Raw genomic sequence first — 14,439 nt, 5'->3', positions numbered from 1 at the left:
TAATCCCTTTCAAAAGCATATTTTAACAGTTTCCACCTCTATCCGGGGCTGTTCGCAAGTGATTGTGTTAAATGTTTTTAACAGACTTGCCTGGTGGTATGGGCTATTATCAATACTGCAGCTGTTTTAATACTGCAGATAATTTAATGTAAATGATGTATGTAGGCTGTGTAAGTATATGTAGAAATCAAAAAGTAGCACGTGCAATTTGGAATAAAAAGCAATTGTGCTCATCTCTAACTAAATGTGAAAGAATGGACGGTGTTTCCATCTTTTGAACTACCTGCAGAGCATACATCAGCAGGCATGCTTGTCCAGGTCTTATGAACAAGTCAGTGACGTCTTAAAATCTTACAATCTTACACGGCAGTTACAAATCATTAAAAGCAACACGACTTTGACAGAAAATTATACATATGCAGCAAAAAAGCAACACTGTAAAACTAATGAAATAAGAACACCCATACCCACCTTCCACTGAAGTATAAATTGCTTTTCATTAATAACTTAATATTTGCATACATTTCTCACATTCAGTCTAATAATTACATACAAAATGTATGAATTCTGAGGGGGAAATGTATCACTGCTGCAGGTGGGAGAGTCCCTACGTTGCTCTGCCATATGATTATGTATGGCAGTGAAGGTTTCTTGAAGGGGAGAGGTAGGATTAGTGAGGGTCACGTTGGAAGTCCTTTCTGACCCCCTTCAAATGCTTGCAGTTTATAGGGGCAGTCCTGGATATGGAGCCGAGGCATGCCTTATCCTCCACAAGAGAGAGTGACAAGTATAAGAACCATGGTAGTCCCCTCCATCCCAAAGGGGGGACTTTCAATGAGGAAGCTAGGGCTCATGGCATCCTGCATCTTCATTGTCCCAGAAGCAAGAATGCAGTTTCTGCAGTGTTCCCTGAGACGCCAGTGGCCTAAGTTCAACAGGGGCATGAGGAGCATTACCCTGGTCCTCACACAGGTCTCCAATGACCTGCTTTGGTGGGTATCAATGACAAACTGCCATCAGGGGAGTGATTCTAACAGCTCTGGCCGATGGTCACCCTGGTTGTGGATGTGTTCTTGACAGGATGGGGAGGTCATCTACAGGATCATTCAGTGAGCCTTCTGTGGAAGGGAGGTTTGTCTGGCATTGCAGACTTTTTTTTTACCATCAATCATAAGTTCAACTGTCCAGGTCTTCATGGATAAGACCACAGTTATGCACTACATCAACACAATAGGTGGTGAGGCATGGTTCAAGCTGTGTATGTGATCGCTTCTCACCTCACCAGCGGATGAACTGAGTAGGCTCACATGGGTGCCATACGAGAGGGAGGTGAATGGGGAAATTGTGTAGGAGGTCTTCTCCATGTGAGGGCTACCCCAAATCGACCGGTTAATGACCAGAACCAATAAGAAATGCAAGATATTCAGCTCTCTGATTTCTCTGCTGTACTGACCTGGGCGATGCACTTGGACCCTTGGGTATTTGACCAGATGTTTGTGTTCCTTCCATTCCCACTGATTCCTTTGGTGCTAGGGAAGTTGAAGCAGAACAATCATGGTCTTGATCACTGTGGATTTGGCGCTGAGGACCTGTAAAGCTGTGTTTCACCCCAATGCCAGGAACCTGGAACTTCATGTCTGGCTATTGAGAGGTTGAGGGACAAGGATTGGGAGCTCATGAGTGGGTTATTGGTGTGATGCTGTCTGTGAGGCACCCATCCACCAAGGCCATATATTTTTTTTCACTGGCGCAAGTGCCTGGACAGAGAGCTCTACCCATGTGGTACACCACTGCTACATTTCTGGTGTTCTTGTTATCAATGGCCAAGTTTGGTGGCCTCAACATTGGTACCCTTAGGGCTTTCTTAGTGCCTCTCTCTATTTTCAAGAGGATTCCTTAAAGGTTTCATACTTTACCATTGCTGTTGTACTACAGTTCATTAAGGGCCTTACTAGTATATTTCCCTCCCAAGCAATCCCTTTGTAATTCAAACCTGGGATTTTAATTTGTTCTTGACAATCTTCATCAAGCCTATAGATGCCTGTGCTTTGGCACCTCTCTCCCCTTCAGGACTGCCATCATGGTTGCCATTACCTCAGCACAAATGGTCTCTGAACTAGAGGCCCTATGGATTTCTCCCCCCTTTCTACAATTATGTAAGGAGAAAGTCACCAAGTTAAATCGTCCTTCCTTCTGAAAGTTGTCTCAGAATTCCACCTTGATCAAAAATACAACTACCTGTTTTTAGTATTTTTGTTCCCACCTCTGCACCTCTCTAAACCAGGAACAGTTTTACTGGCTAGACCCTAGGGGGGCTTTGGTGTGTTACATCTCAAGGAAAAATGATTAAAGATTCCTCATCGCTCTCCTGATTACCTGGGTAAAAACTGGCAGAACTGATATGCTTTGAAGCCCGAATTTGGGGCGCTATGAACCCCAAAAAATAGTAATATCGATTGACTAGCTGATAAGAAAAATCCTGGAGTATCTGGACCAGACGGGGACCATGCAATCTCTGCCCTGTTCCCTTGAATTGGTGGAACCAACCGAGACAAGTGCTCTACACCTCCCTGACCTCCAAGAGCCTGCAGTGTGTGACCATGGGGGGAACTGATACAATGAGGCAATGACATTGCTGCATGAATGCACCAATAACTAGATAGAGCAACAGGTCTGAGGTTACTACGCAATTGGATTACAGTTTTGTTAACAGTAGGTTTAAAACAGACTATCGAAACAAACTCCCCTTCGAACGCTAATCTTTGTTTTAAGTAGTGAGAGTTATAAAGTCAGGGAACCACCATTGGCAGAAGACAGAGCTTTAGGTAGTAGGGGTCAACAGTCGGTAGCACTAACCCGGGGGTTATATTTATGAGTGGGTTAGGGAGGAGGGTTGTGGCAAGATGAGAGAGAGGGATGGCCCTATGCCCCCACAAAGAAGAAAGAAAAAAAAACTTGTACTGTCTCAAAGACTCTGGGGCTCATTACAAGTATGACGGAGCGGGAGAAAAGTGTCGGTAAGGGAATTATCACCACTTTTCCCGCTCCACCATACTACGAGTTTGGTCCTGGAGTGGGAGATTTACCTCCAGCATAATTCTGGAAGTACTTTCTCCCATGTTACGACAAAAACCTGGCAAAATGGGAGGAATTACTGTGGCAGTAATTCTGACGAAATCCCCAATGGAGTCATATGAACTCAAATTAATGAGGACTAACAACGCCACCACCACTTGTAATCCGGTGGTACATCCGCCAGACCAAGTGGCGGTAACAGTAATTCTGTTGGGCGACATACCAGCGAATTTACTGCCGGAATACCGTCCAACTCGTAAGGAGGCTCTCTGAGTGTTTCTATACCGTCTGTGACACCTCACTCTCACAAACACTCACTCACCGCTTCACTATCACAAACTGGTAGCACTCTCTCTTACTACCAATACCTCACCTGCACTCTGTCCAACCCTGCCACTGGCTCTTTAGCACTCTTCTCATCTGTTCATCCTCCACCTGGTCTCTCAGTCCAACGCAATACATCCTGACATCACACCTGCAATCCCGGCAGTCTGTCTTTCAGTCACTCCCCTTTTATACTGTGTACTTCCTGATATATTTATTTTTTGTTTTTCCAGTTTATGAAAGCTTTAACACTACTTTAGGTACACTATAAGGTGGGGGCCCATTAGAGGATAAAAAAGGAATTAATTAAATTGCTGTCTTTGTGAAAGTCCAGACGTTTTAAGGACTCTGAAGCACTGGTTAACTAATTGCCCAGAAACATCCAAACTGAGGAAATTAATATTTGGTAAATTTGTGCCGTAAGATGAGAGTCTGGATAGAGACAGGTTCTGGGACAGATTGATGAGCGATCATTCCCCATCACTCTCCATTGCACTGGTGCAAGTTTTAATAATAATGCATACTTTTCTGGGAGAAAATGTGAATATTAAATCAATTGGGATGCTTTAAAGAGGAATGAAAAGATGGAATTTTTCATAATTCTGTGGGGAACATTTTTTTAAATCTAATTGTGGATATGAGTATTTTGATGAAATAATGATTGTATCAAATGCAGATTATACTTTTATTCCCCTGCAGTCTATTCTCACTGCCAGTTTGTTTTCTGTTGCCGTACTGTTCGTTATATACATTTGGTGTTGAGTTTCTCATGTCTGTTTGGCAAAGAAATTCCCAGTCCATTCCATGACCGATCTTGATTTAATTCTCCTGGCTCAGGTCTGGGTTTTCTTGGTTGCCCCCAGGTGCCATCTGGGAGTTGTCTTGAAAAAGAAAAGCCAGAACACTGGCCAAAAACACTACAGAGAGGCATTGTGTCACTGAGCAGGGTACCATTGGTGGCATGCATGGCACGTCAGGGGGTAACAGGGACAGGGCCCCCCAACCTCCTTTCCCAACTTCTGGGAGGTGTGTCTGTTCCCGCTGACACGATCATGACTTTTTTACACATGTAAAAAGTCATCTATAAACTGCATGTCACGGATTCAAGATGGCCTCTGGCATCAGGTAGCGTGCCATCAGCCGCTCTGCAAGCCCGCAGACTTTCCAAGGATTCCACACCACCCCAAAGCTACTAATTCAACCTGCGAGCTGAGGAGGAGTGCAGGGGACCATCGACCCCAGTGTGGATGAACTGTCCACCGTTCAAAGAGCGAGAACTACGGAGCAACAAGCCTGAAATTGCCCCAGGGCAAATAAGGGCCTAGAAGCTGCAAGAACCGTCATGGGCCGGAGGACGTACCCTGACCCACATCCGGCAAAGCATAGCGGAATCTGGGCTGTGTCTGCTGTGCGTCCTTGCCTGGCTCTGCCTCTCCACCCAGCAGATGTTGGAGTGCTGAGCCTGACTTTTCCCGGCTCCTTTCAGCCACGCAGCAGGAGAGGATGACCACGAGCGAGGAGGGAGGAGCCGGGGAGTCTGAGAACAAATCCTTGTGATCAGGCGTCAGAGGTCCCGGGCAGGCTTCTCCCCCATGCTGCGCACCCGTCCGCCCAGGGACCTGAAGTAGCACATCACAGTCCACTGAACAGATACTTAGAATGATAGTGGGGTGGGCCTCTGCGCTCCCTCCGCCCGCGCCCCCATGTCCATAGAGGAACAAAGAAGCACATCACAAGTTCATAGATTGGATACTGGAAGTCGGAGCGAGGCAGACCCCCAGCGCAGGAAATTGCTAAATGTCTGGGGCCCTGGGGGAGCTAGGTGAATGTCAAAGGCCAAGTCCTTGAAGCAGGCCGCTGCCACAGCAGACCCTTCCTACCTTATGGGGCCCCGGCGAGGGGAAGGGAGCATGCAAGACCGTGCCTAACATGGCAGACATGGGGGTATCCACTGGGGTGGGGGAATCAGGACCTACATAATGACCTGATGAACATACAATCATCTCTGACCAAGGCCTTTCAAGAACAGTTTCAATTAATGAGATCAGACCTTAGTACGGCGCTGTCACAAATAAGACAAGAAGTGGGCCAACTAGGTGAAGGCACGGACCTCCTTGAGAGGGGTCTTCAGGAGATGGTGACGGACACAAAAGAACACAGCAAGGCTATTGAACGGCTGAACGTAGCCACAAAAAATCTAAAATTGCAAATGGCGGACTTGTATAACAGGTTACGGAGGATTCATATTCTGATCAAAAACTTGCCCGAGACAATATCAGAGAAGGAGCTCAAGGGGCAGGCTCAGAAGATTTTTTTCAAACATCTTAGAAGATGCGAGCCCAGAGGAGGTGGGTCTGAACCAGATCCACAGAATGGCTATGGTGATGAGAGGCTCTAATGGCAGGCCACGGGATGTCCTAGCGTTTTTTCGCAGTTCTCACAGAAAGAGGCAGTTCTATGGACAGCACGGCCAAAGGAGATGCTGACATATCAAAGAGCCCCAATCCAGCTATACCAGGACTTGGCGGGGAGTACCATACTCAAGAGGTGGCAGATGGGCCCGGTGGTCAGGGAATAGGCCCACAGAGGAATCTGTTACAAATGAACCTTCTCTTTTGGTTTGGTATTTGAATGGGAGGGAGTGCAGAAACGCATAACGTGCATCGAGGATGGGGTCGCACTGTTGCAACTTGACTCAAGACAGGAATCCCAGGAAGATCGCCATCTGGTGGCTGAGAGCCGCTCAAGACCAAGGCCCTTACAGGGTCCCCATCCCATCCCATCCCATGACAGTCGGGGAGGTGGGAGCAAGCAAATGAAGCTTGATAGTGAAGCACGGCAGGCTTACTGCTGTACATCAGAGGGGTGGTGGGAATTGAACGCATGAAGTAGGGCTGTTGGAGCACAGGAGGTTGTTCCATCTTGTTTTCCGTGAGTGTGAGAGCACACGGAAGGGGGAATTGAGGAGGAAGGAGGGGGATGGGGAAGGTGACAGGGAGGAGGGATGGAGAATTCCGGAGTTGGGGGTCAGGTTGGGGGAGGTGGTAGGGGTACATTGCTGTGGGCGGGGGAGCACCAGAGTTTGGGGACCAGTGCTAAGGTGGGCTGGGAAGGAGGTACTTGTGGGGCAGGGACAGGGGTGACACGACGCGGCTTGACGTCAGGTTTGGGGGACCGGTGGGAAAGAAGAGGCTACGGAGGGAAGGCTGGTTGGGGAGAAGGTTGGGGCGGCTGCAGTGTCTCTGGCCACCTTCAAATGGGCAACACATAACGTAAGGGGGTTAAACTCCCCCCTCAAGAGGAAAAAACGGGAGCACTACACTAGGAAATCTGGCCCGGATGTCTTGGCTGTCCAGGAGACCCATCTCCTGCAAACAGACCTGGCGAAACTCCGTCTGGGGGATTCTCCCAGATCTTCCATGCCTCTGGCCCTAATAAGACATGTGGTTTGGCTCTGGCTCTCCACGATGGTGTGGACCCTCAGGATAACAGAAACTAGGGCAGACAAAGGAGGCAGGTACATTATCGTAATAGGAGACTACGAGAGGGAGTCTTACACAATAGCCTCAATCTATGCCCCCAATGTAGGATAGCAGGCTTTCCAGAGAGATCTAGTGCTCACACTTGAGAGGTTTGTGAAGGAACTCATTATATTGATGGGTGACTTCAACTTGTCTTGGTCACGGAAACTAGACAGGAGTGCAGGGAGGTCGTCGCATAAGAGGGTGAGGGGTGGCCACCAAATCACTACAGGACAAATATGAAGCCCTGGGCCTCCGGAATGCCTGGAGAGGGGGTACAAGGGAACAGAGAGGGTTATACCTTTTTCTCCCAAGTGCACGGCTCACAATCCTGAATCTATTGTGTGGTATTCATCCCCCCTGTTGGGGGAAATTACAGACATAGCCGACCACGCAGTGGTTACAATGAACCTACGCATCTCTAAGTGTAAACCAGGGATCTGGGGTTGGAGGGTACCGGGTGGGCTACTGTGTGACCCTGTTATCAGGAGGGAATAGGGTGGAACGATTACTAACTTCTTCGAAGTCAATAGGGTATCGGATATGGGGGAGACCATCTGTTGGGGCTACCATCAGCAGAGAACGTATTGCCGCTAAAGCAAAGAGGGACACGCAAATGAGACTTCTCGAAGCGCAGATGGAGGCTGTGGTGGAAGATATTAAGAAGCGATCTGCGACAGCTCCTGCCAGGAATATCACGAGAGAATACAGACAAGCAGTTGATCAGTTAAATATCTTTAGAGCTAAGAAAGCAGAGAGATCCTTATTGTTTGTAAGCCAACATTACTATGCCAATGCCAGTAAGGCTGATAGGCATCTGACCCAGTTATTGAGTGGAGCAGCCGGCACCAAAACTGTCACTTCAACAACAAACTAGCAGGATTCTGTCACTTTCTCACGGGGGACATCCAGGAGTGCTTCGCCCGTTACTATGCAAACCAGTACTCATTTGAAGGACCCTTAGACAAGTCTCAGGTGGAATTTTTTAGTAGGATCCGCCTGCCACGATGGGAACGGAGGCGAGGGAAGCACTGGTGCAAGTAATATCAGAAGATGAGGTAAGAAGGGTTATTAAACACTAACCCTGAACAAATCGCCTGGGTCAGATGGCTTCATGCAGTATTTTACAAAACATTCACAAGATTCCTAGTCCCATGTCGAACAGGGCTCTTTAACCACTTTCACGGCTCTGATCGAACTTCGACATCAGTGCAGGAGGCAAAAATTAGCCTCATCTCCAAACCTAATAAGGACCCTGGCAGGTTTAGCTCCTACAGGCCAATAGCGATGCCAAACTTTATACTAAAAATTCTGGCTAACAGGCTGGAGGACTATCGGCCGTCCCTGATCCATCCTGACCAGTCGGGGTTTGTACACGGATGTCAAACATTTGGCAGCATTAGACGCATCGACCACCTGGTGGAGAAAGCCCATAAGACCTCGACCCCCGCAGTCCTCCTCTCTTTTGACGCTGAGAAGGCCTTTGACCGAGTAGCATAGTCATTCATGTTCCAAGTGATGGGGAAGATGGGGCTGGGGAGGGATTTTATCTGGATGGTCCAGGCCAAATACAATACCCATGCCGCGTGGATCCTCATCAATGGATCCTTATCCCGGAGATTCACATTCAGTAGAGGGACCAAGCAAGGGTGCCCTCTCTCTCATCTGCTATATGCAATCTACTTTCAGCCGCTGCTACAGACCCTGCGGTAGTCCAGCGAATTCCACAAAATTCCCTTTGGCGGGTTCCAACATAAAGTAGTGGCCTTTGCAGATGAAATGTTACTTTCACTTACGAACCCGGGGACATTGCTGAAGGGCTGTAGAGGGGGCTCTCTGACTTTGGGGAGGCTTGAAAATTAACTTAACTAAATACGAATTGTTAAAGCTAACGGTGGGGGGAGAGAAGTGGCAGCATTGAAAGCCTCCTCGTCTTTCATCTGGAGCCCCGCAGGGATTCGATATCTGGGAATACACATAACGCCGAAACTCTTGGGCTGGTATGTTATCAACTATCAAAGCTGACCTCTACAAATGGAGAACTCTTGGGATCTCATGGGTCGGCAGACTGGCTGCTGCTAAGATGGTGACGCTCCCTCGGTTGCTTCATCTGTTTCAGGCCCTGCTGGTGGCGGTGCCCAGTAGCTTCTTCGGTGAACTGGGGAAACTAACAGCAATTTCATATGGGTGGGCTCGAGACCCAGGATTAATTTATTAATGTCCTCAAGGAGGGAAGGAGAGATGGCGCTTCCTAACTTCCAACTGTACTTCAACGTGTCCCAATTGCAGATAATAAGGGAATGGTTTACAGCCCAGGAGGGGAAATTGTGGGTAGGAATGGACTGAGCATCGGTGAGGCATGACTTGAGGGATGTTTTATGGCTACCGCGGCAGGACAGGCATCGACATATGTACTTAAGCGCCATTACGAAATTGGTGGCGGATATATGGGATTAAATTACCAGGAAATATGGGATTACAACCTTCTCATCCCTGTTCATGCCTATCTTTAATAATCCAGGTTTCTCACCAGGAACAGAACCAGGGTCATTTCCCCAGTGGCAAAAAGGTGGGTGTCTCCGGCTTCGCGACATGTTTCAGGGTCAAGTCATGAGATCCTTTGTGGAGTGTAAACAGTGTAAACAGTGTTTCGAAGTAAATGAAACTGAAAGGCCGAGATACTTTCAGATTAGGCACTGGATCCTCAATCTGGATAACAAGGCTGCAGCTGCTTGCCAACTTAAACCTTTTGAAATGTTCTTCACTATGCAGGATTGGGCAAAGGGCCTCCTAACAGGACTCTATAAAATTATGGATGATGCCATCGTCCCATTGTGGCCTTACAAGGCGCGATGCGAGATGTCGGTTGGTCGGGAAAAATTCAGGTAGGAGTGGGAGAGAATGTGGAGGCTAGTCCCCAGGTTGGTGAAGGCATCACAACTGCAGGAATGCTGGTACAAACTAATATTTAGGTGGCACTATACTCAGGCCCGACATCACAAAATCTACCTGAGTCCCTGTGGACATGCTGGAGGGGGTCAGAGGGTGTAGGTTCATGGTCCAACCTTTGGTGGAGATGCCCTAAAATAGTGCCATTCTGGAGGAAGGTACAGGAGAGGCAGGCACAGGCCTTTGGGGAAGAGGCAAGGGTGCCCCCGGAGGAAGTGTTGCTGGGGTTGGACTGTGGAGCCTGGCGGGATGTGCCTAGATGTCAAAGCAAAGCATGAATGTAGACTCCATCAGTGCAGGACTGGCTTCGTAAGGTTTGGGACTTTGTGGCGTTAGAATGGGCAACTTATGCCATGAACAATAACCTAACTCGCTTTGCTACCGACTGGACGGAGGTTCTTTCATTTCTTAGAGAATACTATAGAGTGCAGTGGTGCCCACAACGCTTGAAACTATTGGATTTATGTTAGAGTAATAGGGTATAACACAGCTACTCCCTGTATGCGTCGATTGTCTGCTTCTATGAAGGGTCCGGGGGGGGGGGGGAATTCGGGAGAGGGGTTGCATTGGCAATGAAACCTGTCAATACATTGGTGTTAATGGGATATGTTCACAGTTTTGGAAAATTAATGAAAAGATTAAAAAATAATAATAATAAATAACAGTCAACAGTTAAGAGTAAACACTCCCATAGACGGGCATAGAGCGGATCTTTGGATACTCTAGCCCAGATTGGGATAAACGTCTAGGTTACACGCAAGTGGTCATGCCAATACCAGATATTGATCTATCACATGAACAGAGGCTTGTGAATGGAATACATATCTGCTAAGTGTATATAAACATTCTTACTTAACTACAACAGTAGATAGTACATATTGAATTATAATCTTCTATGGACATTCCTTTATTTGAACCAATAGCTTCTTATACTGTATTTCTGTTGCTCCACATCTTACTGGGGCTGTGTGCCATGGCTGCTCGAGCATAACTACCCTGGGTGAAACAAGGACATATGGAAATGACTGTGAGCATGCTTATATTCAGTTGATGGGCTTGAACACAGGCCAAAAAACATTGCTCATGAAAAAGAGCTGAGTTGGCCCTAATGAGATTCATACCTGTGAATTGCCAGTGACAAGGGTCTCAACAGCATCACACAGGCTCGACACCTAGCCTGTCTACATGATAACAGTGTGAGGGAGGGTATGTAGCAGCTTAGATTAGCCCAGAATTAACGCTCTCACCAAACGCTCACCGTACAATGTGACTGGTTGTATATGTGAGCTGTAGCTTCAAGGCTGTTAGAGTGGGCCATGTTTCATTGTTACAAATAAGTACCAGCATTGAGAAGTGTGTTTATGCATGGTTTTCAATCCTAACTGGGTGTAATGTATCCCAAATATTCTGTTTTAACCTGGGATGCTTGAGGGAATTCATCACGTTTTTGTTAACTGGGCATACTATTGCACTTCCATTTACTTACAGGACGTGCTGAGGAACTGGTATGCCCGGCTGCCCTCTATCGTACAGAACACTGATGCACTGGTGAGCAACGCAGAGGAGTGTGCCCGAGCCTTCAGCCAAGGTAACAATCACCAAAGCATTTGCTTCCTTTATAATGGCAGACAAAATACCATGGAGAGGGCAGTTGACAGGCCATCACAGCTTCTGCTCATCTAGATGTCTGGCTTGTGTCCATTACAGTGCGTCACTGGGTAAAGTGGGTACACCATGAAGTCACATGGGCTGGCATTTTACTTTTCTCTTGTTGTTTCCACTCAAGATTCTCTAAATAGGTTGAAATAATAGACATTTTGCAGAATTGTTCTCTTTTTCCCTTAAAACATATGGCTACTTTAATTCTTTATATACTAACCATGGATAGCAAGGAATCGACCTGCAAGAACCACTGGTTAAGAAACAAGTATCTCCTCTGTATGGGTTTAATTTAGAAGCTCCATCCATTGACACCTCTATTAAAGTCTACAACATATTTCCTCATATTGCATCTCCAGATTTTGGTTTATCTACCTTATTGATGTGCATGTCTTTAGGCCCTGTGTGCTGCTTGTGCATCTATGTGCTGGTCCTTTTTCCTCTTTGTGGTTGAGGTCAGCATGGTGACTGGGTCCTACAAGGTACTCCGAGGCGGGGCTTGGCATCAAGTTAGGTTCTACTGAGTTAAGTTGTGTGAGGGCTGTCCTTTTCTCAACCCTTTTTGATGACCATCCTGGTCTCCTTCATGAGTCCTATATTATTATTCATATACATTGAATATATCTCCGCTTGTGCGTGGGGTTTGGGGACATTTCACATAGAAAACTCTTGTTTTTTTTAATAATAATTCAGCACTTGGCTGTGGGAAACTGAAGAGCTGTTTTTATATTGGAAGTACTGTGTTTGTGAATTCAATCTTAGCGCTAAGCCTTTGTCGAGTACCCTCATGTTTTGGGGAAATGATAAGCGATACCAGTTGCAACTCTGAATTTGTCTTACGTCTCTGACATGTCGTTGCATGAACATCTGTATCGGAAGTACTGTCTGTTAGTGGAAACTCTGCACTGCCAGACATTTCTGAGCTGTTAGAAAAGTGGACCCCTCATATCCTGTCACCATGTACTTTGCAGACTGCAACAGAGTAAAGCAGAGCACTCATATGGGTTGGTTTGAGCATAATGTGTCCACCTATTAAATGGAGGAACAGAGAACTTACTCTAATGAGACTCCAAGTGTGATTGATTTAAGGTGTTCAGTGTCAAATCCCTAGTGGATTCAACAATTAAGAGCACCATCATTTGCTCTTCAGTTGCTATCCTAACAATTTGATAAAGGTTTTGTGAATTTGTATTGAAGCTTTGTCACGGCATTGTGCAACACATTTTTAACTTTTTGTTTCACTAGTCTTTGGTTGATTCCTCATCCCTTGATAAGGCACTATGTCAAACTGTGTCTGTTCTCATTAATCTTCTCTAGCCACTACACAAGCACTTAGAGAGTGTTAGAATAAACCAAGATGAACTGGAAATACAGCGAAATCTGGTTGATGTAGGGTTCTTGTATAGAAAAAATAGGTTGCATATTTGTGCCCAGGAGAAAGCCTTCAGAATGGTGCAACATCAGACTGTATGAAATGAAACATGTCGAAACTATTCCAATAGATTCTTTCCTCCCACACGTTTTTCGCCTTTGAAATCCATCTCAGATGTAGTATGGGGCAGAACGTTTTGAAACAGCCACTAGTAGGCTCGGTGGTCGACGCCATCACTGCTCCTTGGGGATTTTTGTGCCGGGAAGGATTTCATCCTTATATACACCTGGATTCACTAACACCATTTCGCTTAGTCCATTTTTTTCCGCAGTCAGCGCAGGAATAGTTACAGAACAGGCACCATTTTTTGGATGGTTTTCGAAGAATGTATTCTAAGTCAAACTTGAAGTGTAAGGAACTCATGCTGGCAACAGTAAAAACAGACACAAGTGATCACAGTTCAAGGGTGTTTATTAAACTGTATAAATGGGTGAGAAAAACGCCTAATCTAAACCTAAATGTAAGATGGGAGCAAACTACAACCATCAAATAATAATAAGGCAGTCCTAGTGGCCTCTTGTCAAATAAAAATGGCCTGTAGTATAAAAACCTATTGCCAATCCTTACCTCTAAGTTACAAAATAGGGTGGGATAATGTTCATCAGAAAAGAAAGAAGTGTTCACAAAATGATAAGTTATGATGGTATGGCTGGGGTCTCCCTTCCCCATGTTTTAAGCATGGGACAAGGCGGGACTCCTGAGCACGGAACACTCCTGGGCCTCGCCAGCACGAGGATCACAGTTCCATTCAACGATACCAGGACCTACAGGGGCCAAGTCTCTTTTCTATTAAGTCTCTTGCCTTAGAAGGCCTACTGGACCAAAACACTGGGTCAGAGACTTTCGATTGTAATGGGGATTTGAGGTAACCCCTGTAGGACCACTCTGACACCTCACGCCGCTCTCTCATAGGGGCTTCTGGAACTTGTAGTTTCAACACAGAAAAAAGCGGGCCAGCCAGAGTCCTTCGAATAAGTACTCCTGTGGCACCTGACCACTCTGCAGCTGGCCCTTCTCTGGGCTTTCTCCAAAAGTTCTAACACACACAAGTTGTTTGTTCACAAGTTACTTGCGTTCTTTTAATGTTGCCGATTGCAAATTTTGGGCTCAACACAGTTTGGCTTGCTTTCAGCTTTCTCCGACCCACCTGCTGTGCTGAACACTTTGGCTTGTCTTGCTTCCAGAGTCAAGGACGGTACCATGGTAGCAAGCGTGCCTCCCCGCCTGCTTTATCAATGCGGGAGGCAACTGTGCACAGTTAACTATTTGTCCTTTCTCCCCAGAGGGGAGCCACCCCATTTGAGACTAGGGAGCTAATCCCACTCAGCAAGACCCTCCCTAGGGGAATTACCAGTGGAATACCAGCAAACTTGTAATAAGCCTCAATGGCTGGAGGCATCCTCAAAGGTCCAAAAGCTAAAGATCCAGTGCAATGATGAACTTGCAGCCCCTCTCTGAACTCCTGCAGCAACCCACTGC

The 14,439-nt window shown here is 46.6% G+C and overlaps 1 protein-coding gene across 5 annotated transcripts in view; it reads left to right on the top strand.

The window, feature by feature from the left end:
• Positions 1–14,439, top strand: part of FCSK (fucose kinase) — a 1,510,689-nt gene that overhangs the window by 1,309,671 nt on the left and 186,579 nt on the right. For all 5 annotated transcript variants that reach the window (XM_069654984.1, XM_069654992.1, XM_069654977.1 and 2 more), the window contains one exon: positions 11,358–11,457. In XM_069654984.1, the coding sequence (XP_069511085.1) occupies positions 11,358–11,457 (100 nt within the window). The remainder of the gene's footprint in view (positions 1–11,357; positions 11,458–14,439) is intronic.

The sequence above is a fragment of the Ambystoma mexicanum genome, chromosome 1p, assembly GCF_040938575.1.
Source record: "Ambystoma mexicanum isolate Mex_15411 chromosome 1p, UKY_AmexF1_1, whole genome shotgun sequence".
Taxonomy (NCBI): domain Eukaryota; kingdom Metazoa; phylum Chordata; class Amphibia; order Caudata; family Ambystomatidae; genus Ambystoma; species Ambystoma mexicanum.
Note: the sequence above shows the minus strand (reverse complement) of the source record. Positions and strands in the feature narration are given on the sequence as shown.